We start from the raw sequence: 26102 nt of genomic DNA, 5'->3' as shown, positions 1-26102 counted from the left end.
GCATCCTGCAGACTACGCCTAGCCTGGGCAGGGGCCTCCAGAGGAACAAGCACTTTTCAGGACATAGGGAGCACTGGTGTGTGTTTGCTAGGAAACGTGACAGGCTCAAATGAGGAGGATACAGCTTAGCCCTGCCTAGCTCCCTGGGTGGGGTGGTCTCTGGGTACTGCATCTACTAGTCTGTGCTTAGTTTTGGGAGAGGAACCATAATGGGCTTAGAACCAGTGCCAAGAAGTCTATTCAAGTCTCTGGAGTGTGGGTAGGGCTTCAGGAGGGGGTAGCATTGGGTTCCTCAGACCCCTGAATTTCCACCAAGGATTCATTCCTAGTGGCTTTTGCACTCTAGGATCCATTCTGTGTGACCTTTTGCTTGACCCTGCCTGCCTGGGGCCACAGGTTAGGCAGGTCTAGGCTACAGCAGGCTCAGGCTGGAATGCAGACAGGAGCATTCTGGCCTGTTGACACCAGATCAGGAGCCTCCCTTTGTGGCCTAGCCTCTCCCCTTCCCTGTTTCCTGCTCTAGGCAAGAATATGGTCTGCTGGGCAATGGCAGTACACACCTTTAACCCAGCACCAGGAAGGTAGAGGCAGGTGGATCCAGCCCGGTCTATACTGTGAGTTACAGAATAGCCAGGGCCACACAGAGAAAAAGGAAAGGAAAGAAAGAAAATATGGTCTTACTTATGCCTCACAGGAGTGAGCTCCTGGTGGCCCTAACCACTAAGCAGCTTTCTTGAACTCACATGGATGGCTTCCTTGCTCCTCCATTGCAGGCTTTTCACATCCCCTTTCTGTCTGACCCAGAAGAAATGAGGAACAACTGAACCTAGCTCAGGAGCCAGCTGGAGAGAAAGCTGAGCTGGTCCCAAGTGTCCTCATCAATACGGTGTAAAGACACTCATAATCTATGGTGTACCCATCTTGTCACCGATGGTTCTGATCCTCACAAAAATCTCCAGCCCCAGGACCTAGGAGTATATGGCCTGCTGGGTAACCAAGGTTTTGGAAGAGTTCAGTATCAGCTCAAGAGCCAGAGTAGAAGTGAGCCGGGCTGTGGAAGCATCCTTGCCCCAATGTCAAACCTGGAGGCTAACAGTCAGGCTTCATACTCACCCTAAGAAGAGAGGGACAGCCCTACCCTTTCAATGTCCATATCTACCTTGGGGCTAACAAAGTTTTCTAGGGAAAATTCCCTGGGCCTAGCCAACCCAGAAGTCACAAACTTGACCTAGGAGTTCAGGACTCGCCCCCACAAGTTCTCAGCAAACCTGATGGGCAGGTCTGGCTTGTCCTGGCATCCTCAGTTCCTGATGCTGGTGGCACACAGGCCAAACAAGGAAAGCCAGGGAAGAAGGGTCCGGATAAAAAACCCAGGCCAGGGCTGAGCTGGCACGCCTCACCAGGCTAGGGGGTTACAGATAAACACCCCTAGGAACACTCACAGCATAGGGCTCTGGGAGCTACAGTGCTTTCTTGAGAACCCAGCAGTAGCCACATGGGCCTCAGGTTCTGAACTGCAGACAGTGCAGTGCAACCTCAGGACACACTGAAGCACCTTTGGAAGGTAATTTATTGAGGTTGTCGGGGCGAGGAAGGCAGCACACATACAGTGAGGTACATAGCAGGCACATACACAGGAGGAATACACTGTCCATACTTTTCTTCTCTCCATGCCTTTGGGGCCTGCTAAGTTCTGAACTGTACCCATTTATTACTTCTTCAGAGGACTTGGGAGATTTGAAAGACTAGGATAACAGTTGCCAGCACTCCTCCCACCCTGAAGCAGAAACCGCAGGACAGCTTAGCTTTAGGGAAAGAGTCCTGTGATCATACTCTCCTGCTATCCAGGCGGCTCATCCCAGCTGTGCTGGCTCATCTGTCTTCATGACCCCTACTTGGGCAGGAACTGCTACCTCCAGGAGCTCTGCCTCATGGGGGGAACTGTGAGAAAGACACAGGCTGAATGGGCTGAGACCAGAGCTGGGCCCTTCCCATGGATGGGGGTGTGTGTGGTGGAAATGGGGGTAGGGAGAGAAACATACCCTCGGGACTCAGGCTGGACACTAGGATGTGGCTCTGGGGGACTCCCTGGAGTTCTCCTCTATTTGGAGACAGAAGGTCCTGTGGGGAAAGCAGGTCAGCCGAGATAGATCTGGGGGTAGCCCCACCACCTCTTCCCAGAATTACTCTGACCTGTGTGCTGGGGATGGTTCTATCCAGCTGTGGAGGTGGCGGCGGCAACGCAGCCCCTGTCTGCTGGATGAACTGTTGCAGGTTGCACTGACGGAGTTCCCTGTTCAGCTCCTCCAGCTCCTGAGCCTGGGCCTGGGGGTACAGAGGACCTTCAGGGACGAGGCCACAACCTTCTTTTCCATATACAGTATGCTCCCTGGTCTGATTCTCTAACAGATCCCCAAACTGCCTGTGCAGCAGGTGGAGAGTTGAGACTGGCTGTGTAGCAGGTAGCGAAGTTGACAGGGGTCCAGATCTGGGCTCACCTGCAGAGCGTGCTCAGCAGCCTCCAGAGCCTGGCTCACCAAGGCCAAGGTGCCCTGCATCTCCAGACTATGCCGCTCCTGGGTGGCTAGGTCCTGGCGTAGGCGCTCAGCAGCAGACGCTGTGGCTGAAGGAGGACCAGGGGCCTCAGCAGCCAGTCGAAGCTCTGCCTCCAGGGCACAGGCCTGGGCATCCAGGGCCTCCAGCCGGGCAGCATGCTCAGCAGTAGCTGCACTCAGTGCTTGCAGGCGTGCCTGTCCCTCGCGCTCCCTGGCTTGTTCTCGTTGCAGCTCTTGCTCCCAGAAGGCCTCATGGCCTAGCTCCTCAGTGTTCCTCTGTATCCTGAGTTCTAGGTCCTGCAGGTCTGCAAAGCCGTCTGGTATGGGTCCTACCAGGGCTGCAGGCTCAGGAATAGATGGGCTGGGGACCAGCTTGGGACATCTAAGGTTGAAGGTCAGTGCTTTGCGTGGCTCACGGCCTGGTATCGCCGATGGCTTTGGGGGGAGGCTGGCACGAACTGGGCATCGTTCTGGGGGTGGACAGTTGTCTGAGGAGGGCCTTCCAGACAGGCTAGGCCCTGTCCGCCTCAGGACAAACTGAACATCATTGGCAAACTGTCCACAAGTGGCCTGGGCTCCCACTGGACACTCCTGTGGCAGCAGCTGTCGTTCCTTCTCCCTAAGACGCTGCACAAGGACAAATCGACCTGTCTGGCCTGTGGAGGAGAGACGGGTTCAGCCTATGTCCCCCCCTCTATCTACTGGCTTGAAGAATAGAGCAATCAACCCCACCCTCCATGGAAGGGAAGATGCTGTTAGACCACAGCCCCACCAGTTTGGTTTCCTTGTCCCCAAGAAACTCACCTATAGCTTGGGCCAGCGCAATGACCACTTCTTGGCAGGTGGTCTGTTCTGAGACCCCACAGACCACCCTCTGGATGCCGTCCACCCAGACCTTCAGCTCCATGGCCACAAGCTCCAAGACCATCCCTGTCCTGTGGGGAGGGCACAGGCCATGAGATCAGGTCAGGTCTCCCTCTACCAAAGCCTGGCCCTCTTCTCTTGGCTTGCCACAACAACTGGCTCAGGACTGTGGCCTTCAGCCCTGCCCTCCTGTGCCCAGCCCCACCCGCAGGCCACACATTCCTGGAGTGGCTGGGGAACTAGTTTGGCCCTCATGAGCATTTTGAGGCGTCCCCTCCTTCACCAGCCTTCTCTTGCCCCACCCACCCCACTCCACTCCAGGAACGGGGTGAATCATTAACCAGGTCCAGGTTTTCCTGTCCCCCGGTCACCAGGCTCAAAGGCCACTACCCTTTTCACGCGGGCGACCGTCCCCAGGCACATAGTAATGACTATATGCAAATACAACGCCGGCCTCAGTCATGGAAACGCCCCCCCAGGGAGGGAACAGTCTTGGGCCTGGGAGAAGCTGAGAGTCACAACTCAGACAGACCTCCATCTCCGAACCGACCCCAGACCTGAGGAGCGCCCTCTGCCCCACGCCAGTCCCCGGTCCGCCTCTGCAGTCCCTCCCGTCCAGCCAGAGCTCTGGGTTCTGGTGGTCCCGCCCCACTGGGGGGGGTGGGCACAGCCCGCCTCACGGCAGATCCCCGGCAGCGCGGGATCCAGACGTCCCACTCTGCAGCGGACAGACGCAGGTGCAGCACGGCCACCACGCGTCCCTTCACCCAGATTCGCTTCTCCTCGGTCGAAGACGGCTCCCTGATGCCGCGCCCAGTGCTCAGGAGTCTCGAGAACCCGGCACAGCTCACCTGGGTACTTGCTGGCCTTCGGGACTTGGGCGCTTCGGTGCCGCCTCAACCTGCTGTCCCAGCGCCGCGGCGCGCCCAACCTCACGGCCTCATTGGCTCCCGGTCTTCACGCCCCGCCCCACAGCATCCCATTAGCTCGGAGGCGTGTGTCTCCCGCCCCATGCCCACTCCCATTGGCGACCCTTCTCCCACCACGCCCCATTGGCTCGTTACTCGGTCCCGCCCCGGAGGCAACCAGGTGTGGGCGGGGCCCTGAGTTAGGTAGTGGCCGGACGGAGTCGCCCCAGATGCTCACCTCTGTTAATCAATGCGGAAGCGCGTCTGCTGCTGCGTTAGCTCTGGGCTGATTGGCCCAAGTGAGGTGTGCTCCCAGCTCAGACTTCCTCAGCCGACTTTCAAAGTGCTGGTCTCCGCCCACAGAGAGGGCTCCTGACTGGAATCCTGCAACCCTGACGTGCACCCCATCTCAACAATCGCTCTAGGCCTTTTCAGCCCTGCTCCCTAAGGAATCTGTGGCTGAGGACACCGGGAAGAAAGGCCATGAACACTCCCGCCCACCTCGTTCCATTCCGGGCTGCTACCCGAGGGAGGTGGAGTTTAGTGGGCCCTGCACCCTGGTGGGGGAGGGGGTCGTCCCTGAGGCTGACTGGGACAAAGACCCTGGGATCTTTGTCTGAAGCTCCATCCTCTCCCCTCCCCCAACGGATCCAGCGTCCTCCACAGCAGTCCTCCTCTCCCTGAAGCGGGAGGGGGGCGGGGGGCTAATGGCTTCTCTGCTGCCCTGGTGGGGCTCTGTCTGCTCTGCCCCATCGCAATGCTGTGGGAGGAGATTCCCAAGCCCTTGTGGCCATAAGGAAGCAGATGGAAGTATGAGGCTGACAAGGTAGAAGGAACCTTCTGGGCCTCTCTTCTGATCTGAGGCAGAAGCAAGGTCCTTCAGGGTTCACTAGTGGAACTACCATTGGGGAGAGCCCAGAGGTGTGGAGATAAACACAGGAAGGCTTCCAAGAGTTAGGTAGAAGGCTATCAGACACAGCTTCACTTGTTGGCTAGAGTTAGCACAGCCTCTCCAGTCTCTTATCACCATCCTTGACTGCCCCTTAAATCAACTCACTTCCCTAGGACCATTTACATACTCAAGACACCTATACATACTTCTCTCTCTCTCTCTCTCTCTCTCTCTCTCTCTCACACACACACACACACACACACACACACACACACACACCACACTGAATTTACTCATAGGACACCATTGTTTTCCAGTACCAGCCTATCACCACTGGCTAGGGACAGGTAGTTCCCTGGGCCTCCTTGGCTTAGCTGGGTGGGTAGGAATCTGGTTTACAGATCCAGACCATATTGGTACAGAATGCACTCGTGGTCCTGGGCCGGGTCTCCCTGGATGCTTCTGGTAACAGACACCCTCCCCCCTCAGGTACAGAAATCCATGGCAACGGTATAGAATGCTTCCTTCCCTAGGCCTTCTGTGGGTTTAGGCCTCAGGTGAGTTTGGTGGTGAGTTCCTGGGCTGAGGGGGACATGAGTAGGAGTTTCAGGCAAAAGGTTAGCACCTAGCCTGAGTTTAAGTAGGGAAAGAGGGGACAGTAGGGAATATATGTATATACTGGGGATATGTTGCCCAGGAAAGTGACCTGCTGTCCTAGCCTGAAACATAGAGATGAGGACACTTGTGTGAGCAGCAGTCCTATGTCCTATTGAGTAGTCACCTGTAAGCCTCCTCAGAAAGAACTGGCAAGTGCTAACTGGGCCTCTGTGGCACACAGAGAGAGTCCTGTGAGGTTCCCACACCTGGGACACAGGACAGACTCTATTCTGCTTCCGGCCTTCCTTCCTTCCCAGCTCCTGAGCAACATCAAGCATGGCCCCTAAGTCTTGCCAGGAGTCTGAAGATAAGCAGGTATCCCCAGCTCCAGCAGGTGTACAGCCAGACAGCAGTGACTTAGGGTCTCCAGTTGGCACACCTGTCGACAGAGTGGCTCCTTCCTATTCTCAGAGCGCTAAGCTCTACACATCCACACCAATGGGCTGCTCCGTCAAGCAGCAGTAAGGAGGCAGCGGGGTGGGGCGGCCTCCTGGGCTGGGCCAGCCAACGGGCCAGCCTGATCAAACCACAGGGCTCTGAAATTGCAGGTTAGCCCCTGAAACCCTGGACCCACGTACCCTGAGGCTCTTATGGGAACAGAGAGAACTAGAGATCCAGGCACTTCGGTGGGCTGTTCAGAATGGCCACAATGCCCGATACTCCAGCATCCTGCAAGAGGTGGCAGGGGTTCCCTCTGAGCGGTCAGTGGTGAAACCCTCAGCCCAACCCAGGTCCTACCCTGCTGTGGCTCCTACTTTCTGTCTGACCCCAGCCTCAACCACTGAGCCCTCCTCTACCTGATTGCCTCTAACTTTACTCCTTGCATGACTTGACACTCTGCCATACCCTTGATTAAGTTACTGTGCTGGAAATGTCATCCTACTCCCTAGCATGTAGACCCCTGCCCAGACCTGTTAGGGTTTACTCTGCACTGGCCTGTTCTAATATGTGCCTCCAGGGTTTGGTGGCTGTGGGGCCTCCTTTACCTACTCTTCGGAACCCTTGCTTGACCTAGACTAAGGGGTATGATTGCCCCTCCTACCAGGAACTCCAAAAGTCAAGACAAATTCCTGCGGAACCAGGTCCAGAAGCTAACCCTGGAGCTGAAAGCACAGAAGGAACAAGCTCAGCAGGTGATGGGGTGGGATCAGGGATCAGGGCGATGACTTGGCAGGCTGTAGCTACCCACCTAGGGTTGGTCTGAAAGGTGGGGCCACTGGAGGCCTCTCTCACTGGCAGAAATTCCTCATCAGGAGAAACAGCAGTTAGAGGAGAAACTGCAGCAGAACCTCTGGGCAAAGCAGCAGCTGGAGGCTGAGCTTCAGACTTTTCAAAAATCATGCCTTCTGCAGCTAGCCCGTTCCTCTTGGGTGGGACGCGTGCTGAGGTCTCAGACCGGCAGCGTCGAGGTGAGTTTGTGCTCCTGACCTAATACCTCTCAGGCACCCCCCCCCCAACACTTCTTGATCGGTCAGCATGCTTTTGTAGGCAGGTGTCTTTGTCGGGGCTCCCGGCCCGCCTGTCTGAGAAACCTGTCTCCCTTGAGATGCCTCCACAAGGAGCAGTCCTCATTTAGTACACACACAGTGCTGTTAGGGTCAAAAGAAAGAGGCCCTGTGGGGGCAGGGTGACCTCTCTCCAGCTCCCTGTCAGCTCCTCTGTGGTTCCTTCTTGCAGGTGGTCACTACAGAGGTTCTGAGAGACCCCAGTGACTTTTCTGAGTCTGCTGAGATTCCCACTTCTGGGGAGGTGAGCAAGGCTTGCCACAGGAGGCATTCCACTTGTGTGTATGATAAAGCCGATGGGGCCCTACAAGGTGGGAGAGCCATAAACCTCTTATTTCCTGCCAGGGTTTCCCGTTGGAAGATGTAGATTGGAACAGCATTGCCCAGCGATATCCCAACCTCTTCTCCAACTTGAATTTCTATTCGGATCAAAAGTAACTGCATTGGTCAGGGAGTCTCCAGGGGTCAGGGGAAGGGAGGGCTTGGCTTGACTTGGATGTGGGACAGTTCTCACTGTATCCTTAAGTGTCTCCAGCTAAGTCACAGATCTCCTAAGCCTCAGCTATGAGGAGGAGTATGTAGAATGGGTTCAGAGCAAGGGGAGGACCTCCAAGGTCATAATCAACCTTATTAATTTACCATTGCTGAGTCTGACTCCTGAGTTTCTAGAACACAAACCAGGGTTCCCAGTGCCTTGGGGAGGCTGTCTGGGGATGGGGGCCTGGGCCCTGGTTCTAGGAGCCAAAGCAGCCAGTGAACACATCATGGTCCCAGGCAGTCCCAGCCCCCGACCTCCGAAACGTATACCTTGGACTCGGAGGGCGCCACCAAGCACACAGAGAAGCCTACCAAGATCCTGGAGTGGAGCGCCTTGCCTTTGTTAGACACCAGTAGCTCAGAAAGGACCCAGTCTGACACCAGCAGCTGCCCGATAGCTCTGCATTCTGGAGCAAAGAAGACGACTGGCCACCCATCCCAGGGAACAAATTTAGCTTCTTCTGAGCAGATGCAGGAACACACTAGGAGCTTCAGTGGATACACGGAAGGTTAGGTGCAGCCCCCTGTCACTCTTCAGCAACCTCTCACCTCTGCCCAGAGTCCTAGTCGTGTCTTTAACCCCCAGGGTCCAGCTGCTTCCACCCAAGATCTGAACCCAATGGCTGTTTTCCTATTGTGTAGACCCCTGATCTGGCCTCCCAGGGAACACCCCACTGGACCCTTTCTCATGTTCTCCCCCCCGATAAAGGACTTCTTTTTCTAGATCTCTGTAAGAGCCATTCACCCTCGTGTAGCAAGACTGTTTTGGAGTCCTATACAGACCTTCACCACCCATATACAAGACCCCAGTTGAAGTGAGGGCTGCCCAGCCATGAGCACACCAGGAAATGTGGGAAGGACTATATGAGGGGTGGCTTACTGGGTGGATGGATCCCCCTCTTCCCGACTCAGCATCCCTTTCTGGCTCCAGCCCATTCGGCTGCTGCTTGAAGATCGCTGCTGTCAGCCACCGAGAGAAGTTCATCCGCGTCATCAACCAGTCACAGGCAGAGACAATTGACCTGGGTGGCTTTGTTCTGCAGCAGCTTGTGAGGGACTTCCCTGTGTGCATGTACCGCTTCCCACCCGGTACTCTGCTAGCCCCGCAGCACCACATCACGGTGAGCCCTGCTGCCTGCTAGCCCACATTGCCTGTCCCAGCCCACTCTGTTCTTCACTTAATACCTGGCCTTTCCCTAGGTATGGGGCGAAGGAACCAGCAGGACCAAGAAGCAGCTGCCAGTGGCCTCAGGCCAGGACCCCTTCCAATTCCAATCTAGCCGAGGCTGTGTGACAGTGCTAGTCAACCCCCAGGGTCAGGTCAGTGCTGACCCCAGCCAAGGAGCTGAGGAGCCGGTTGGCCTTACCCGGTTAGAGTTAATGACATGGCCTGATGGCCTTGTAGGTCCTCAGCGAGCACCAAGCCACACCCTGCGTGACTCTGGGCTCAAAGATCTTCACGGACAACACTGACTGGTCCATTGACTGCTTCCCGCTCTCAGAGTCTGAGCCTGATGTTCACCCTGGTGAACAGCAGTGTCGACCTTCATCACCACAGAAGGGTCGGGCAAAGGATGCTGGGGCCAGGCGCAAGAAGCCAGGGTAGGCGCAAGCTTCTGATTCTGCTTCCCAAAACTTGTCCCTTTCTTCCCTAGGCGTCGCCTTGGACAGGACTACCACCCTGGCTCATGCTATCTTGCATTATGCCCAGCTTTGGCTGGAACTGACTAGGATACTCCTCAGGTCTTTCCCATATCTCCAGGCCAGGTGTTCGTCAGCACAGGCACTCCAGCACAAGCGGACTGAGGGCCTCACGAACTCTTCACCCCACAGAGACCCGGGATATCTTGCCACTCCTAAGTTCCCGAAAGCTTCTTCCCTCTGGGGAAGTCCTTACACAGCAGGAAGGTGTGAAGGCTGAGACGTCAGAGCTCCTGCCCGTGATCCCAGAGTGTCCCTCCAGACTGTGTCTTGGTGAGGACTCACTGGGTAGGCAGGAGTACAAGGTCCAGGTAAGTGTGATGCTGTGGCCGGAGACACTTTGATCCGCTAGCCCACATGGCTCTTAGGCCCCAGTGTTTTCTGCAGGTGTGCCGGAAAAGCGTGGACCTGAGTTGCCCCATGGTGGCCCTGTCAGTCCAGAACACAGCCGAGAGCAGATACGGCTTCCGCTTCCTCTGCTACCCTCCCATCACTGAGGAATTGTGTCGGCGGTTGTAGGTCAGCCAGGCCAGGCAGGCAGTGACAACTTCATAATTTATTGAACCAACCATTGCTTGCAAAGTAAAGCACATTTCTGCATACCTGAGAGTTGAAAATGATTCGCTTGGCTTTTACAGAGGGTATATGGTGTCCCAACAGAAAGGAACTGCCCCCACATAAGGAAACCTGCAAATCTTCCCAGGATGCTTGCGCAATTTTGAACCCTAGGATAAGCAGGCTCAGAATTTGGGCCATATAGATGACCCAGAGTCCTGGGATATCTAAAGGGTCCAGCCCCAGCTCCACCTACTTCACTGTGGCCCCACCTAGGCCAAGAGATATCAGCAAGGGAAGGTTACACTAAGGGAGAGAATGGGCTGGAGGGATAGGGTTCAGGTGATGAAGGCAGTGGAGCCCTGGAGGGCAAGCTGCTGGACCTAGTGCTGGCTTTGGGTCTGGACATCCCTGGGCTCGATGGCTGGGGCCTGAGGACGCCTCCAGGGCTCTCAAGGCAGTCACTGCAGCCAACCTCTCACCCAGGACAGACCCCTCACCCAGGCTAGGCCCCAAGCTGCCCAGAACTCTAAGCCTACGTCCTCTGAAGGGCAGGTCTGCAGATCTCCCCAAGGAGCTGATGCCTGACTCAGGTGGCATTGGGTACTTTGGGGGAGAAGGGATCAAATGAAAGCCTGATGTCCTGGAAAGTTCTAGAAAGAAGGAAGAAAACAGCATGTCAGAGGGGACCTGTCAGATGAGGTGGGGGAGGGTTAGTTGGTGCCCATCCATAACCTTGCAGCCTGGAGATGGTGGCAGGCTAGGGGCAGTGCAACCACAGGTAGAGAGGATTCCAAAGTCCTTTGTGTTACCTACAGGTGGGTAGCATCCCTTTCCCACTAGGCTACCTCCCTTTGCCCTGCTTCATCTGCTTCCCAGAGAAAACATGGCTTCAGTCCTGAGGCTAGTTCTAGGGCAGTGATTCTTAACCTATGGGTTTTGTCTCCACAGGGGTTGTATACCAAATGTCCTGCATATCAGGTGTTATCATATATTATGATTCATAACAGTAGCTAATTACAGCTATGGAGTTGTCATGAAAATAATGTTATGATTGGTGGTCACCAAACATGAGAAACTATGTTGCAGCATTAGGAAGATAGGAAAACACTGTCCTAAGGCCAACAAAGTGCCATGAGGCCTGTGTTTTGGCTCAGGGTCATCTGAACTTCATCCTTGAGTGTATGTTCATCCCTGAGGGCCTGGTTCTTAAGCTTCTGTGACAGTGTGAGGTAGGTGGCTAGGGTCACCCAGTGCCTTTATGCCTAACATCTGTAGCAGGAGATCCAGGCACTGTTCCAATCAACCCTTCTGCTGGACACCTTCCTACTGTCATTGAACCTGTGCAGTTCTTGTCCACTGGGTGGCCAGCTGTTGATCCTCTCAAGGCCCTCTTCTTGCCCACTGCCCCAAGCACCAGGTAGTCTACAGAGGGGCAAAAGTGTGGTTGTTTGGTCCTTCAGAGATGGTCGTTGACATCCTTTGTACTTCTCTTTTTGTCCATGTCTACAATGTACCTTTCTAAGGCTTGCTGGGTAGGGGGTCGCCTCATCTGCAGTCACTCTGGTTCTCTTGGAAAGGGTTCTGCCTGGCTTAATTCCGTGTCTCTATGCCAACCCAGGTCAGTCCTACCCGGTTGAAGCCATTGGCTGTTCCTAGCCCTCTCTGCCCTGGTCTCTCGGTTTTCTGTTAGGCACTTTCCTACCCCTGATTCCTACCAGTTTCTCCTGAGAATTGTTGTCTGTTTCTAGATGCCCTTGGCCACCATGAGGCTCTCAACAGATGCTTGCCTCTGGACTTGCTCTGTACCCTCCTTTGTGCAATGTCTCCCTCTCTCCTTTATTAGCCCAGGTGCCCTTGAAGTGTCATGGTGTGGTGGAAGAGTTGGATGAAACCCTCTCTAGGTTTCGAAACCCACTCATCCCTACTTTGCTAAGAGGATTGTCTCATGCAGCTCCCCCCAGAGCCCCCACAAAGGAAGGGTCTAAGCTGTATTAGACTACTCTGAGGTGGGGATATCCATGCCCAGGTGAGGGATCAGGTTACTCTTAGGCATCGGGGAGTACCTGAGACCAGGCGTGGCGGGGTTAGGGAAGTCTTGGGTCCAGTCTGGTCTTCCTGTTCTACAGGATCCTTCTGTGGGTCCTGGGCTTGGACCTGAGCAGATCTTTCCTGCTGGAACTCCAGCTGTCTTTGGAGAAGAGGACTGAGGTGGGGAAAAGGGAGAGTTGCAACCATGCCTGTCTCAGACCCAGACCCAAATGACCATCACACTGGGATGTCACTGGCCTGTGGCTCCTGTGGCTGTCCTGGGGAACCAGTGGCTGCTCAGCCATGGAAGCTTCCATCCCAGATGCCCCCCACACCAGGCAGGATGAAAAGTGGTAGGGCTGGCAGGGAGAGGGGCACCAACCGCAGGCCAGGCTCCGTCCAAGCCCGAAGCCCAGTCATGGCCAGGTCACAGCTTTCTGCAGGGTCAGGCCTTGGGGTGGAGGGTCTGATGGCCAGATCTGGCCTATGTGGGGGCATCTGTTCCAGGGGTGCCCATTCCTAGGGAGGGAAAGGGCTGGTATGGGAACCCTGACCCTGGAATGGGAGGGCCAGAGCATGGGCATGCCAGGAGTCCTGGACACTGATATATGGTGGGGGAAGCTATGGGTGGTGGTCGAATTCAGGAGAAGGATTTCAGATGATTGTATAGTGTGGGCTGAGGGCAAAGGGTGATAGTCTACTGTAGGAAGGAGGGCTACAGTCCTCACCTACTTTGGAGCGTGGAAAGGGCATACCTGGTACTGGTTTCTACGTTTCCGAAGGCCTTTGGTGGGGTTCCCACAGAGAACTTGACCAGGACCTGAAGAAGAAAGTATGGCTATGGTTTGGGGTCAAGGTACTGTAGGGTCAGCTCTGGGACATAGAGGTTCAGTTACCATGGGTGAGGTTGCTGGCATGGTCTTCTGTGGCTGGGTTCTCAGAAAGCAGACCTTCAGGCAAGGGGCCCCCAGGGACCAGCAGGGACAAGGCCCATGGCTGGGTCTCAGGCACAGGCAAGGTTGGGTCAAATTTCCGAATGGTGGCTCCATGGGGATCATCTGTCCAGGGTTAGAACCAGAGATGACTGGGCTCATGCTAGCCAGCATGCTTCAAATTCAGACCACAGAGCACAACCCTGTCATTCAAGGAGCCGTGTGACCCAGGGCTGTCCTGTAATAGTTCCTTTTCCTTCCAGAAAGATCCACAGCCTCAGACCCTCCTCTCCCTCAGCATAGGACAGGAGGCCAACTGTCGCTGCTCATGGGAATATCTTGACCTGGGCCAGTGTGCATGGGTCTGGGGAGATAAGGCTGGGAAAGAGAATAAAGTGCAGTCCCCGTCTCTGAAAGGCCTGGGGAACTAATGGAGGTCTTTTTTCCTGGGGTTCAAGGAAGCCTGTCCTCTTGGGGTACTGGTGGAGGCCTGACTTCCTGGAGGAGTCAGGGGTTGAGGCTAGTACCGACATCTGCAGTAAGTGTCTGGCCTACCCAGCCGAGGGAGGAGAATGTCAAGCACGCTGCCTTCCTTGATGGCTTCCTTCACCATCAGCCAGTCCTGGCTCAGCGTCTGGGGCGCAGGCGCACTGGTGCATGTAGTGGGCACCTCGTCAAGGACGTGCAGCTGGGGGATGAGCTTCTTTACCTCTGCTCTGTAGTTGTAGCCCTGGGGCGCCTGGAGGGAGAGAGGGGTCGGTAGGCCGGGAAGTCTCGCGGGCCCCATAGGTCAACTGTTTCTGGGACTCCCTCTTCCAGACCGCTATGGTACGGGACAAAGGTGATCCTGCCTCATCCTACTAGAGCCTAAGGCCTACAGGGGCTGGAATTTCATCCTCTCAGAATGTGTCCCCTCATCCCTGAAGCCCGTGGCCAAGGTTCAAGAAGCCCTCCAGCATGTGGAGCTGATCATGGGTCAACACCAAGCAGCAGCCATTGAGGTAGACGGTGAGCTTGGAGCATGTGTGGCCTGTGTGGGATGCATGTGGAGTCACCTGCTATAAAGGAGCTTGCACATACCTGATAGTTCAAAACAGACTTCGGCTGTGTAGGCCTCCAGTAACAGAAGTGATAGATCTCACAGAGAACAAGCCAGAAGGTACACGTGGGCCTAGAGGTCCCCATTCTGTGGGGGCCCCTCCCAAATATATGCTGACTGGGTGTTCAGCATACACACCTTGTTGGAAGGGCCAGGATCTGGCTTCAGGCACACCAGATTCCCCTCCAGTGTGAGCATGGCCAAGCGTGGGCACAGCTGCAGGTACCGCATCTGCCCCAGGTCCTCCACATTGTTGCCCTCCAGGTCCAGCACCTCTAGCTGCTCGAGCAGGCACAGTGGGCTCAGGTCCGAGATGTTGTTGTAGGAGACATAAAGTTCCTGAGGGTCACATGGGGGACCTCAGCTGGGGTCTGTCCTCATCTCCATTCCTTGACCCCAAGTGCTACAGACTCACCTTCAGTTCCAAGAAGGAGCCAATGCCATCCAAGTCAGTCAGGCCACAGCGAGCCAGCCACAGCACCTGCAGGTGGCCCAGCGAAGTGCCCAGGTCTCTGCAGAAGGCAGGCAGAGTGGTGGTTGACTTCAATGTCAACTTGACTGGAGTTAGAATCACTTAGGAGACACACTGGGAGCGTGTGTCTGTGAAGGCATTTCCAGAAAGATTTAACTAAGGAGGGAAGAGCCACCCTGAAGTTGGGGGGAATCGCCTCATGGGCAGGGATCCTGAAGAAAATAAGATGAGGGAAAGGAGAAAGCCAGCTGATTGCTGGTGCTCCACTTTCTGCTTTGTAATCTGCTTAGATGTGAGCAAACTTCCACTTCCACTGATATGAGCTGCTCATGCCACCGTGCGTTCCCTGCCTTGATGGTGTATTCCCTAAATCATGAACCAAATAAACCTCTCTTCTTTTAAGTTGCTTCTTGCCAGGTATTAAGCCACACCAGTGACAATAAAAACTACTGTAAGTGATCCAGTGCTGTCATGGGGTTTTCTTTAGCCAACAGAAGCCTATGCCATGCTACTACCCACTCTTGCTGCCCTTGGGAGCAGGGATAGTTGTGATTACTTATGGTAGCTTCCAGCTGATGGGCTCCAGAGATCTCTACTCCGCATCTTTCCCTGCTGTAGCATCATGGGTATAGTTCAAATATGTTCCTGGAAGAGCTCATGTCTGTGGGCACAGAGGTCCCTGGAGTATTGGGACCCCTTCCCGAGCATGCTGGGTGCTTGGCACCCACAGCTTGTTAGAAAGGTCAGGGCCAGCCTGAGACATACCAGATCGACCATGAGGAACTGCCTCCAGGCTGCTGCCTTGGCCCAGTTCTTCCTGTTATCTGTGCCTTTCCCTCCCACAGTGGCCTACTATACCCATGAGACCTCTTCCTGGAAATGCACACAGCTTCTGTGTCTAAGGATCTGTCCTTGCTCTCTCTTGCTGTAATGCTCTTCCTTTGCCTGGTAGTACAATTGCCCCCTGACCTCAGGCTTCATGAACTACCTCTGTGTCTCATGGCCCTCAGTCCTTTCGGTAAGGACTCATCCTCCATGCAGCCTATCTGGGGCTTGTTTTCTGCTCTTGCTGTACATTTACTTCTAGTCTTTGCCCTTCAAAGTCAGTTGCCTTAAATCTCTCTCTCTGTCTCTCTCTCTCTCTCTCTCTGTGTGTGTGTGGGTGTGTGTGTGTGTGTACTCGTATATATGACACCATGGCATCCATGTGGAGATTAGAAGACAACTTGTTGGAACTGGTTTTGTCCTTCCTTTGGGATCCTTTAAACAAGATCTGTTTTTCTTATGTGTATGTGTCTCTGAGTGTATGCCTTGTGTGTGAAGATGCCCTGGCAGACCAGAAGAATGTTAGACCTCTACCTGGAGCTGGAGTTAAAGATGGTTGTTAGCTACCTGACATAACTGCTGGGAACCAAATTCAGGTCCTCTGGGAGAGCGGCAAGTGCTCCTAAGTGCCGCACTGTCTAGCTTTTCAACTCTGTCACAGACAGTTAGTTTTAGTTTTGTCACGCCGGTCTGTGGTCTGTAGCTCACATCAGCGTCTGAGAGGCGCCTTCAGTTTGCTTGGAGCTGAGGCAGTTTAGTGTTGTTTTCCTACATTCCTTTTCAGAGCTTGTCCATTTCTTCCTGCATCTGAAGCTCAGAAAAAGAGTTCCATGACTGGGTTGAGCTTCAAGGAGTCAGGCAGCTTCCATTGCTTTTGGTGGGCCACATATCCAGCTAAAGATGAATTCTTGTTGTTGTAGAAGAGTAAGTATTAGGAAATAGATTTTGCTATACCTTGTAATAATAGGAAAACTGTAAAATTCTTAAGAGTTGATGGCAAAAAAAAAAAAAAAGGCATATACCATTTGTAGAGTCTTGTAACAGACACAAAGAAAAGGCTAGATTTTGAAAAGTTAAACTAGCCAGGTATGGTGTATACCTGTATACCCGTTATGGTGTATACTTGTCTTGCCTGCAGTTCAGGAAGCTGAGGGAGATAACATCATGACCACAGTTCAAGGCTAGCCTGAACAACCTAGTGAGACACTCCCCCTTATTTTTAAATAAAACAAGCAGGGTATGGTGCCTCATGCCTTTAATCCCAGCACTCTGGAGGCAGACGTAGGTGGGTCTCTCAAGGACAGCTGATCTAACAGAGAGAATAATTCCAGGACAGTCAGGATACCCAGAGAAACCCTGTCTCAAAAAGCCAAAACATACAAACCAACCAACCAACCAACCAACCAACCAACCAACCAACCAACCAAGCCAGGCACCTTGGCCCACGCCTGTATTCTCAGCACTTAAGATGTAGAAGCAGAGACAGGAAGATGAAGAATTCAAGGCCGGGTGCTGAAGAGCGCTGGCTGTTCCTCTAGTGAACCAGAGTTCAATTCCCAACATCAATATGGCAACTCATGACTCTAAAGCTCCAGTTCCCGGGGACCCGATACCCTCTTCTGGCCTCTGAGAGCATCAGGCATGCATATGGTGCAGTGACATACATGCAGGCAAAATAACCATAGCCATAAATAAATAACTATAAATAAAAGTATAAAAAGGAATTTGAGGTCAGCCTTGGCTATATAGCAAGTTTTAGGTCAGCCTGGGTTACTTGAGACTGTTTGAAAAAAGAAAAAAGTTAGAGGATTAGAACTGAGGCAAGCCCTCACCTCAAGGAGAAGAAACAATAACAAAGCCGTCAAGAGAAGGGTGAGCTGGGGCTGGAGAGATGGCTCAGCAGTTAAGAGCACTGACTGCTCTTCCAGAGGTCCTGAGTTCAATTCCCAGCAACCACATGGTGGCTCACAACCATCTGTAATGGGATCGGATGCTCTCTTCTGGTGTGTCTGAAGAGAGCAACAGTGTATTCACATACATAAAACAAATATATCTTTTTTTCTTTCTTATTTATTTATTTATTTATTTATTTATTTATTTATTTATTTATTTAATGTATGTGACTACACTGTCAAGGTCAGTCTGGAGTAAGGATAGCAGAGGAGAGTGTAGTGCAGACTGTACACTGAAGACTGTAGTACATAGATAACCCAGTACAGAGGTAAGAGGGGACCAGGTAATGATCCAGGGTTCTTTGCACATGATCCTCATAAATGACAGACCAAACTGGAGTTCACTGGAAATGACATGGCTTTGCAGACAACTCTGCACCAGAATAGAAAAGATAATTCCTAGGAATTAACAAGAAAAGAGAATCCATCCCCAAATTAGCACACGGTACAGGAATCGAGCCCTAGCATCTCTGCAGGGAGAGAAGGATAAGCAATGAAGGCACATAAAAGGGGCGTAATTTTGTTTTGTTTTGTTTGGTTGGTTTTTTTTTTTTCCAGTTTCTCTGTGCAGTCTTGGCTATCCTAAAATTATCTCTGTAGACCAGGCTGGCCTCAAACTCACCAACCTACCTGTCTCTGCTACCCAAGTGCTGGGATTAAAGGCATGCACCACCACTACCTGACCATCTAAATTTCTTTTAACAGATTATCTGTGGTGCATCAGAGTGTAAGTGGGGTTTCACGCACGGTGGTACCGAGAAAAAGATGCTTGTCCACGCTCTACCAACATGAAGTCATTCTGTGTCAGTCCCAGCCCATGTGTTTAGAACATTTGCATTTTGGCCGTTATTTTCGGGACTAAATTATCTCAGCTTCAAATGAGATGACAGCTACCACATTAAAATTATTTCCTAGCCCTTATAACACTACCTGAGATTTTAATATTTAATACTCATATTTGCAGTCATCTAAGGCAAAATAGCACTTTAGGGGATGCTGTTATTCAGTTTCCTGTTACAAATATCTGTTCATTTTCAATCATCAGAGATCGGTAAACACCAATCAGCTTAGGTGCAGGATTGGACAACTGAAAGAAAGCAAAAATTGCACTATGCTTTTTTTTTTTGCTATGATCAAATTGCTGAGGGTATTTTCAAAACATTTGCAATCTGACTATATTTCCTTTAGAATTATTTTGTTGTTTCTTTTTGTCATTTTGAGACAGGGTCACATATGTTCCAGGTTGGCCTTGAACTCACTATCTATGGAGCTGAAGCTAATCCTCAACTGTAATACTTTGTGTGGTGTGAGATCACAGGCCTGCACCACTACACCAGCTTCATTATTTCTTAGTTGTGTCCCACCTTTGCCTCTCTGTCAGGGTTTCCATCACTCATTTGTGTTTTAGAGTCAGGGTCACACTGTGCAGCCCTGAGTGGCCTGGGCTTCACTTTGTAGACAGTGTTGGCCTTGAGCTTCCAGAGATGACACTGCCTCAGCTTCCTGAGTACTGGGATGAAAGGTGTTTGCCACCATACTTGGTGGCCTTCAGTTTATTTTAAGTGCTTTCTTTCTACAGACCTGTATTGCTCTTTAAGATAATTTGTTCATGCAGACCTAGAAAACTTCTCTGTTAATCTGGAGGAAGGACCACCACATGCAACCCCACACCCTGTGTCTTCTCTAGAAAGAGCTGCTGGGCTCCAGCACCACGTGGTTCCATGCTGCAGAGGCCACATCAGAGGCTCCTATCTTTGACTGCATTTACACATCTTCATCGTTTTGTTGAATTCTGTTTAATGCTTTAGTAGTTAAACAGCAATGCAAGACCAACTGGAAACAACTGGATGCTACACTTGGAGTCCAATTCAGATAGTTAAAAACTTGAGAGAAAATGAGAGCAAGAGGAGAGAGCCAGTGTGTGTGTGTCTGTGTGTGTGTCTGTGTGAGTCTCTGTGTGTGTCTACTGCTGTGGACTGAATCCAGGAGCTCAGTACAAATGATAAACACTCTACCAACTGAGCTACATCCCCGCCTCTTTCTAGAATTTTGACTGAAATTTCCCTCCTTACACTTCTAGGCTTGAGCCAGCAGCATCTTCACAAACACATTTGTTCAAACTACTAGTCTGTTGGTACTCTTGGCTTTGTTCTTTCTAGTCCAGAGTGACAGAACCACAAGGTGGCCTAGCATTTTGAATGCAATGTTTTAAGCTAGTTCTTGAGAACTCTGAGAACACTAAACTTTCTTAATATTTCAGTGCCTGTTCAGTAGATACGTGTTCTGCTGGGTCTAACCTCAAGTGGAGGGCCAGCTTGGAGGCAGCCCCTACCTTCTCTTTTCCTAGGGATACCAGCCACTTCCCTCCATCTCCTGGCCCTTAGGGTATAGTTAATGCCTGGGTTGCAATGAGGTATGGGAGCTCCGGAAGCTCTAAGTCTAGGCTGGTTTGAGGCTGTCTGCCAGAAACCCCTCACTTTTCTGGAGGTCAGGAAACACACCTGGCATACCAGCCACAAGACCTAGGATGACCACCCTGAGCAAGACCGAAGCTTTGATTTTCCTATCACTCACAAGTGACAGGTGCCTCCCTATGAGGGTGATAACGAGGTACTTGCCTCACTGTAGGGTGCTAGAAATAGGAGCCAGGGACACAAAGATACTTGGAAGGCAGGATACCTGGTACCCACCCATAAAGGATCTTACCCCAGAGTCTTCCCTCTTCCCCTTCCACAGAGCCCACACTTGAGTAATGTCTCTAAAACCATTTGATAGTAGCCGTCACTCTCCAAGGGTCGCCAGGGTAGAACAGGGTTGAGACCAGGGGCAGCCTGCCGTAGCTGAGTTCCATGCCCAGCCCTTGCTTGCCCCAGTCCAGGTTCTCACCTGAGGGAGCCCAGGTAGCTGTGGTTCAGCTTCAGTTGGATCAGGTTAGGGAGGTACAATCCTGTGGACCAGAGGAAGAAGAGGTTGGCCTGGCCCCAGCAACCCTGCCCAGCTCTCTGCAGTGTCTTCTGCTCCCCATACTCCCAAGAGGCATCAACATCTGAGAGGCTGTTCACAGGCCCATGGCCTCTTCTGGCTCACAGGGAGACTAAATCTGTGGGTCCTCTGAAGGTACTCTGAACCATCTCTCCTTCACCGTGTAGGACTGACTGCAAGCCCTTTCACCCATGTATAGGCTAGCACAGGTGAAATGGTGCAGAAGGTGCACACTGGCAAGGACTTGGCTTCAATTGGAGCCAGGCTGGCACGGGTGAGGTGAACCCTGAGCATCCTCCTCACTGACTCCTAGGACTTGAAGTACGCCCCCCCCCCCCCCGACCCAAAACAGAGCTTTCACTGTGCAGCAGGTAAGATAACAAGTCTCGGGAACGCCCTGCCAGAGCCCTGCACAGCCTAAACCCCAGAAGGCTCCTCTTTCCAAAGCTTCTTAGGGTGGGACCCTGGCCCTCTGAGAGGCAGAATCCCTGAAAGATGAAAAGAGGGGTGTAGGGTAGCCTATAAGGTCCCAAGGAAGAGCAGGTATCCCTTGATCTCATGGGTGCACAGAGATCCTACACAGAGCTGTCAAACAACTTATATGCAAAACTGAAAGCCAAGCTAACCAGGATGGCGAGTGTTTAACTTCACTTGTAATCAGAGAAAAGCAAACAAAATGCACAAGAATCTTTCCTGTTGACATGGTTTTGGTGAAATCTGAACAAGGTCGGTGACATAGATAAGAGCGCTCTATCAGTATTCTTTTCAGACTTGGCTCTTTATACTGAGAGTACTCAAGATAATGTTCTCTGTAGGAAGTGGGCACTAAAGCATTAATGAACGTGAGGAACCATATCCCAAACGGATTAAAAAACATGGTTTTCAGGGATGCGAGCGTGCTCCATCAAAGCTGAGAGAGAGAGAGAGAGAGAGAGAGAGAGAGAGAGAGAGAGAGAGAGTCCATCAAAGCTGTGAAAGAGAGAGAGAATGCCAAGAGCTCCGTGGTAATTACAGAAGGGGATTCAGAGAAAGGGTACATGAGGGATAGATATAACATTTGTACACTGTGTGTATAAATTCCAAATCATTTCCAAATAAGGTCTGGGACTACTTTGCATGGGGGCATCGTACCTTTGCTATTTTGCCATCCTGGTACTGGTGTTCGGTGTGGTCCCCCTGGAAAGCCATTTAAGAATATAGACCCCAGGCTAAAACTTCTAAGCTGAGTATGGAGCTTAGTTCTAAAATCCAATCTTAAGGAAAAAGACATGCTGCCCAAGGTGTTTGCTAGCTTTTCATTTACAACCAGGAAATACAATTGGCTCATCGAAAGGTCTAGCTGTGACAGTCATAGGGGCATGGGTGTGACCAGCGGCTCTCACCGAAGTTCCCCAGGCTGTTCTTACGGGTGTCCACACACATCTCCAGCACCCTCACCAGTTGGAGGTCATCTACCTGGGCCAGGGCCTGCTGCAGAAATCATCAGGTGTCACTCCAGGTTCTCTCCATGCTCTTGGCTGAGGACTCTGTAAAGGTGCCTACTGGAGCAGGTGGAGGCCACCTCCACCTCATCCAAGTTGGGCTTTCCATAAGAGTTTGGCTGGTGGGCATGATGTGAGCAGAGACTGTAACTGTTTGACTATCAGGGAAGGAGTGCTGCCAGGGAAGGGCCTGTACTTGGGGTGCCAGTCTCCAGATGAGATCTTCAGAACAGACCCAACAATGCAGCTGGAGCCCAGAGGCCTGCTGAGCAGCATCCAGCCGCTGCATACTGGGCCAGAGGACATACAAAAACACTCATGCTGGAAGTCAAGGCATGGGGGCCTACTGGTCTGTCTGTTCTTGTAGATGGACTAGACAAGACACTCGTGTGTGTGAAATGCTGCCATGGTCTCTTAGAACTGGGCCACGCACGCTACAGCACCAGTGGATACCTTGGGGAGCACATGCAGGCTCTGGCCTAGCAGGCTAACCAGTTATTCTGAGGAGGTCCTGGGTGATAGCATCCATCAAGATTCTCTCCTTCGTGGTTGCCCACTATGCATAAGTTGCAAACTCTTAAGTACTGAGAGCATCAGTGGCACCCAGGTGGACTCTATAAAGCCTTAGACTCAGGGATGAGGTGAACCAATGGGCTCTCACACTAGATTTGGAGGAAAGGCTTTACCTGCTGCCAATGTAGTCAGTGTACCAAGGTCAGACCCTGCCTCAGGCAGGTTGAGAGGAGACAGGAACTCTAGCCTTGGTAGGGGGCCATGGACCCCAGTTGCCCTCCCAGCATCCCATTATGCCACCTCTTTGTCCTCCCTGTTGCAATATTAGTTCTTGAGTAAAGGACTTCTTGTCAGCTTGAGTACAGGCCTCAGCCAATAGTTATGGAATCCTGGCCCAACAGTGCCATTTGTGATAATGCCTGGGGATGCTTGCGTCTGTCACTTGGGGGTTACTGGCAGGGACTCTAAGGGTAGAAAGGCAGGGAGAACTAGTGGAGGGAAAGCTAGATATAGGCAGAAAGGGTACCAAGATGTCACTTCATGCAGACCCATGGCAGAGCCTCAGGCCCCAATCACTTACCAGTCGAGCAGGGGATAGGCGCTCCTCCACCCACCGCTCCCTATGGATATCCCCATGGCTGCCCAGTCTCTTGTTTTGTGGGTGGGGGTTGTTTAGGCCCTGCCAGCTCAGCTCCCGTACCCGGATACTAGCTGTGCCTGGTCGAGACCCCTGGGATCCATCCCAGGCTGGGTCCATCCAAGTCCAACCTGTTAAGAGAAGCAGAGGGCCAAGTCTCCTTTACAAGATTCTAGTTCACAACAATGGCCCACAAAGCCATGACATTAACTCTGATCTTCCATCAGCCTCCCATTTCCCAGCCTGATTGGACCTGCTCTGAGGGGCCCCAGGCAATGTCAGTGGTCTAGATAACTGGATAGCACACATACCCCGCCCTAGCTTCTGTTCAGTTTTTTTTTTTTTTCCAATTTGGCTGATACCGTCCCTTTGCTTCTCTATTTTTAAAAAGAGATGTATGTATCCATTTTACAATTTGTGTGTGTGTGTGTGTGTGTGTGTGTGTATGTGGAGGCCAGAGAACAACTTTGGGTGCCATTCCTGGGGTGCCATCTTCTTCTTTTGAGATAAGGTTTCTCACTGGCCTGGGACTCACCAAGTAAGCTAAGCTTTGTCTCCACAGTGCTGGGATTATAAGCTCACACTACCATGCCTGGCATTTTGTATGATAATTTTGGGGATCAAGCTCAGGTCTTCATGTAGACAAAGCAATCAATTTGCTGTCTGAGCTATCTCCTTGGCCCCTGGTTCTATATTTGTTTCCCACACTGTCCACACAATGAGCACCGGCTCCAAGCTCCAAGCTTTGCTGTCTGGGGGCATCACAAAGGCTGTGAGTTGAGGCTGGAAAGCTAGCTCAGTGGTTTAGAGCACTTGCTCCTTTTACAGAGGACCTATGTTTGATTCCTAGCATCCATGATGGGTGGCTCCACATACACACACACACACACACACACACACAGACACACACACACACACGCTTATAAGATAAAGATTTTTTTAAAAGGCTGTGAGGCTAGGGATACTGTACAAGATGCCTGTAGTGACCAGCAGCAAGTGGCTACTGACAGTTCCCTGAGCTGCCCCTGACAATGGTTGTGGATCTGCCTTCATTAATGGTTTCATGAGTCTAAGTTTAGGATCAAGATAGCAGGCATTACCTCCAACCATCCACACAGTCTTCTGACTAAGTACCTGAAGGTAGCCGGCTCCTGCTGTAGGTCAAACATCCGGGCAAGGGGGCCACATGTGTCTACATGTAACACCTGTAAAAGAGAATTAGATTAGCTTCCTGGTTAGATCACTGTACTCTGTGGTACCTGAGCTGGCCAAGGTCACAGTATCCAGAAACAAGCAGGTACAAGAATGGGGGAGATGTTAGGTGGAGGCCTGGCCCTGAACTCCCTGTAACCATTCTAATGGAGGATAAAGCTTCTACAATGAGGATTCAGCCAGGGTCCCTCTTGGTCACCCAATGCAAATAAAGACATGATCCAAGTCCTACTTCTACTCCCAGAGGGGAGCCTGGGAATGCTCTTGTCAATCATCTGTGGGCCCGCCTCTCCTGCAGGCACTCCTTCCCATACTTTTTTTTCAGGTGCCTCTACACCTCTGGTAGGAAGTGCATAAACTGTTTCTCCTTAAAGATACAGAGGTCTGTGTTTGGCCCTAGATCTTATACTCAAGAGACAATGGCTAAGGTAAGAACTCTGTTCAGAACATTAAGTATATCCTTTCTTCTTAGTCCTCCTCCGTGGCCTCCATGCAGGTTTGGCCGACCCCTAACTCCTGTACTTCCTGCCGTTCCCAGATACATTTCTCTAGTTAGAGTGATCCCCTTCCACTGCACTTCATGACTTATTGCTTACTCTGTCCTGTATGTCTTGTCCCACAGACGTGGGTCGCCCAGGATCCCCCTAGCACAAAGGACATGGAGAGGAGGTGCTAGGCTCTCACCTGAGGGGTGGGCCAGAGTGCCCAAGACTTGGGGCGCAGCACTAGGCCCCTCCACCGCGGCGGTCGCTCTCTCAGGTGAGGGCTTTTTTTTTTAATTATTATTTTTACCACCGCGATGGGGTTGCAGGCCTGGCGCCATGGCAACGGGGGCGGGGCTCATTTGAATACCCAAATATTCGTGAGCCGCGGGCATCCGGGGCTTCGGTAAGATGAGCCCCGCCCCCTAGCAACGGTTGCCGGGACACGCGGCAGATCCGGTGGAAATGCTCCCTAGAGTAAGAGACAAGCCGGACGGCTGAACGCAGTGAAGGCACTCACGGTGGTTCAGAGAGCCGTCCGTGAGAGGCTTCTGGCCAGCTCTCGGTTATCTGCCTGCTAGATGAATAGAACAAGCCGAGCTTGCACCCCGGGCGGCGACCGGGGTGAGCGTGCAACCCCAGGCCTGCACGACCTGAGTAAAAGCCTGAGTTTTTCTGAGGACGTGCTTATTCGTTTCTTTGAAATTTCAAAAAGTGTTGAAAACATGTCATTTGCGTCTGACACAGATGTACCCTACTTGCTTGAGTGGGTGGAACACTTCATTTCGCCCCAATACCAACTTTTCTGACTTTCGGGGTCGTTCTTCAAATGGACGCAGTATGAGCTTCTGCAGTGTTGGGACCTCGAGTTTGAGAGCGGTAGGGGGGTCTTCTCCAAAACACGAAGAGCGCGGTGTGATGGGCCGACGCTGCCCCAGGATGGAGCCTTTGCTCCACCTCGACCTACGAGAACAGGCAGCTAGGGGTTCCGGCGAACTCTGTCTTCCTCTGTTATTCCGCGTCCGCGGTGCTGACTGTCCCCGACACCAATACCCGGTCGGGATGACCTTTCCACTCGTGGGCCTTTGGGCCTTTGGTGAGGCTGCAGGGTGGAGGCTCTGTAGTAGGTCCTCAACGCAACCCGAGCGTGCACCAGTTTCTCTCCGGAGAAATCCCGGGCTCGTAAGCACGGTCTCGGTCTGTCTCTTCTGCACCTAGGCACTAGACATCACTGTTGAGTGCAGGACCCAAGTTCCGGCACTGCCTTCCCCGCGGCTCCAGGAAGCCCCGCCCAGCTTCGGCTTCTGACG

General features: G+C 52.4%; 3 protein-coding genes across 34 annotated transcripts; 1 reads left to right on the top strand and 2 right to left on the bottom strand.

The window, feature by feature from the left end:
- Window positions 1–1552: 1552 nt before the first annotated feature.
- Rassf7 (Ras association (RalGDS/AF-6) domain family (N-terminal) member 7) lies at window positions 1553–4786 on the bottom strand. Of its 4 annotated transcripts, none has more exons than XM_006536228.4 (6): window positions 4566–4786; window positions 3360–3490; window positions 2499–3211; window positions 2194–2325; window positions 2043–2121; window positions 1553–1941 (listed from the first exon to the last, which is right to left on the bottom strand). In XM_006536228.4, exons 2-6 carry the CDS (start codon window positions 3481–3483, stop codon window positions 1910–1912), a joined length of 1080 nt encoding a protein of 359 aa, XP_006536291.1. In that variant the 5' UTR covers window positions 3484–3490; window positions 4566–4786; the 3' UTR covers window positions 1553–1909. The 4 variants fall into 4 exon arrangements, with proteins under 4 accessions (XP_006536291.1, NP_080162.3, XP_006536289.1 ...); NM_025886.3 differs by lacking the exon at window positions 4566–4786 and adding an exon at window positions 4271–4351; XM_006536226.4 differs by lacking the exon at window positions 4566–4786 and adding an exon at window positions 3952–4339.
- Window positions 4694–10221, top strand: Lmntd2 (lamin tail domain containing 2). 14 transcript variants are annotated; one of them, XR_003946567.1, is made up of 15 exons: window positions 4694–4860; window positions 5709–5776; window positions 6134–6337; window positions 6425–6577; window positions 6922–7009; window positions 7130–7285; window positions 7554–7625; window positions 7727–7815; window positions 8156–8427; window positions 8643–8733; window positions 8850–9039; window positions 9119–9238; window positions 9324–9520; window positions 9662–9930; window positions 10007–10221. XR_003946567.1 is itself a non-coding variant. In XM_030243006.1 (15 exons), exons 3-15 carry the CDS (start codon window positions 6153–6155, stop codon window positions 10136–10138), a joined length of 1995 nt encoding a protein of 664 aa, XP_030098866.1. In that variant the 5' UTR covers window positions 4761–4860; window positions 5709–5776; window positions 6134–6152; the 3' UTR covers window positions 10139–10221. The 14 variants fall into 14 exon arrangements, 12 of the variants coding, with proteins under 12 accessions (XP_030098866.1, XP_030098864.1, XP_030098867.1 ...); XM_030243006.1 differs by having other exon boundaries at window positions 4761–4860; window positions 9681–9930; XM_030243004.1 differs by having other exon boundaries at window positions 4774–4860; window positions 6892–7009; window positions 9681–9930.
- On the bottom strand, window positions 10156–26100 carry Lrrc56 (leucine rich repeat containing 56). 16 transcript variants are annotated; one of them, XM_006536241.4, is made up of 13 exons: window positions 25594–26100; window positions 24199–24303; window positions 23042–23229; window positions 21850–21937; window positions 20372–20432; window positions 14652–14748; window positions 14375–14575; window positions 13693–13876; window positions 13102–13263; window positions 12961–13025; window positions 12588–12724; window positions 12241–12380; window positions 10156–10827 (listed from the first exon to the last, which is right to left on the bottom strand). In XM_006536241.4, exons 2-13 carry the CDS (start codon window positions 24206–24208, stop codon window positions 10481–10483), a joined length of 1680 nt encoding a protein of 559 aa, XP_006536304.1. In that variant the 5' UTR covers window positions 24209–24303; window positions 25594–26100; the 3' UTR covers window positions 10156–10480. The 16 variants fall into 16 exon arrangements, with proteins under 16 accessions (XP_006536304.1, XP_006536308.1, XP_030098845.1 ...); XM_006536245.4 differs by having other exon boundaries at window positions 21850–21993; window positions 24233–24303; window positions 24995–26099; XM_030242985.1 differs by having other exon boundaries at window positions 21850–21993; window positions 24233–24303; window positions 25313–26099.
- Window positions 26101–26102: the final 2 nt, after the last annotated feature.

Source organism: Mus musculus, chromosome 7, assembly GCF_000001635.26.
Source record: "Mus musculus strain C57BL/6J chromosome 7, GRCm38.p6 C57BL/6J".
NCBI lineage: Eukaryota > Metazoa > Chordata > Mammalia > Rodentia > Muridae > Mus > Mus musculus.
Note: the sequence above shows the minus strand (reverse complement) of the source record. Positions and strands in the feature narration are given on the sequence as shown.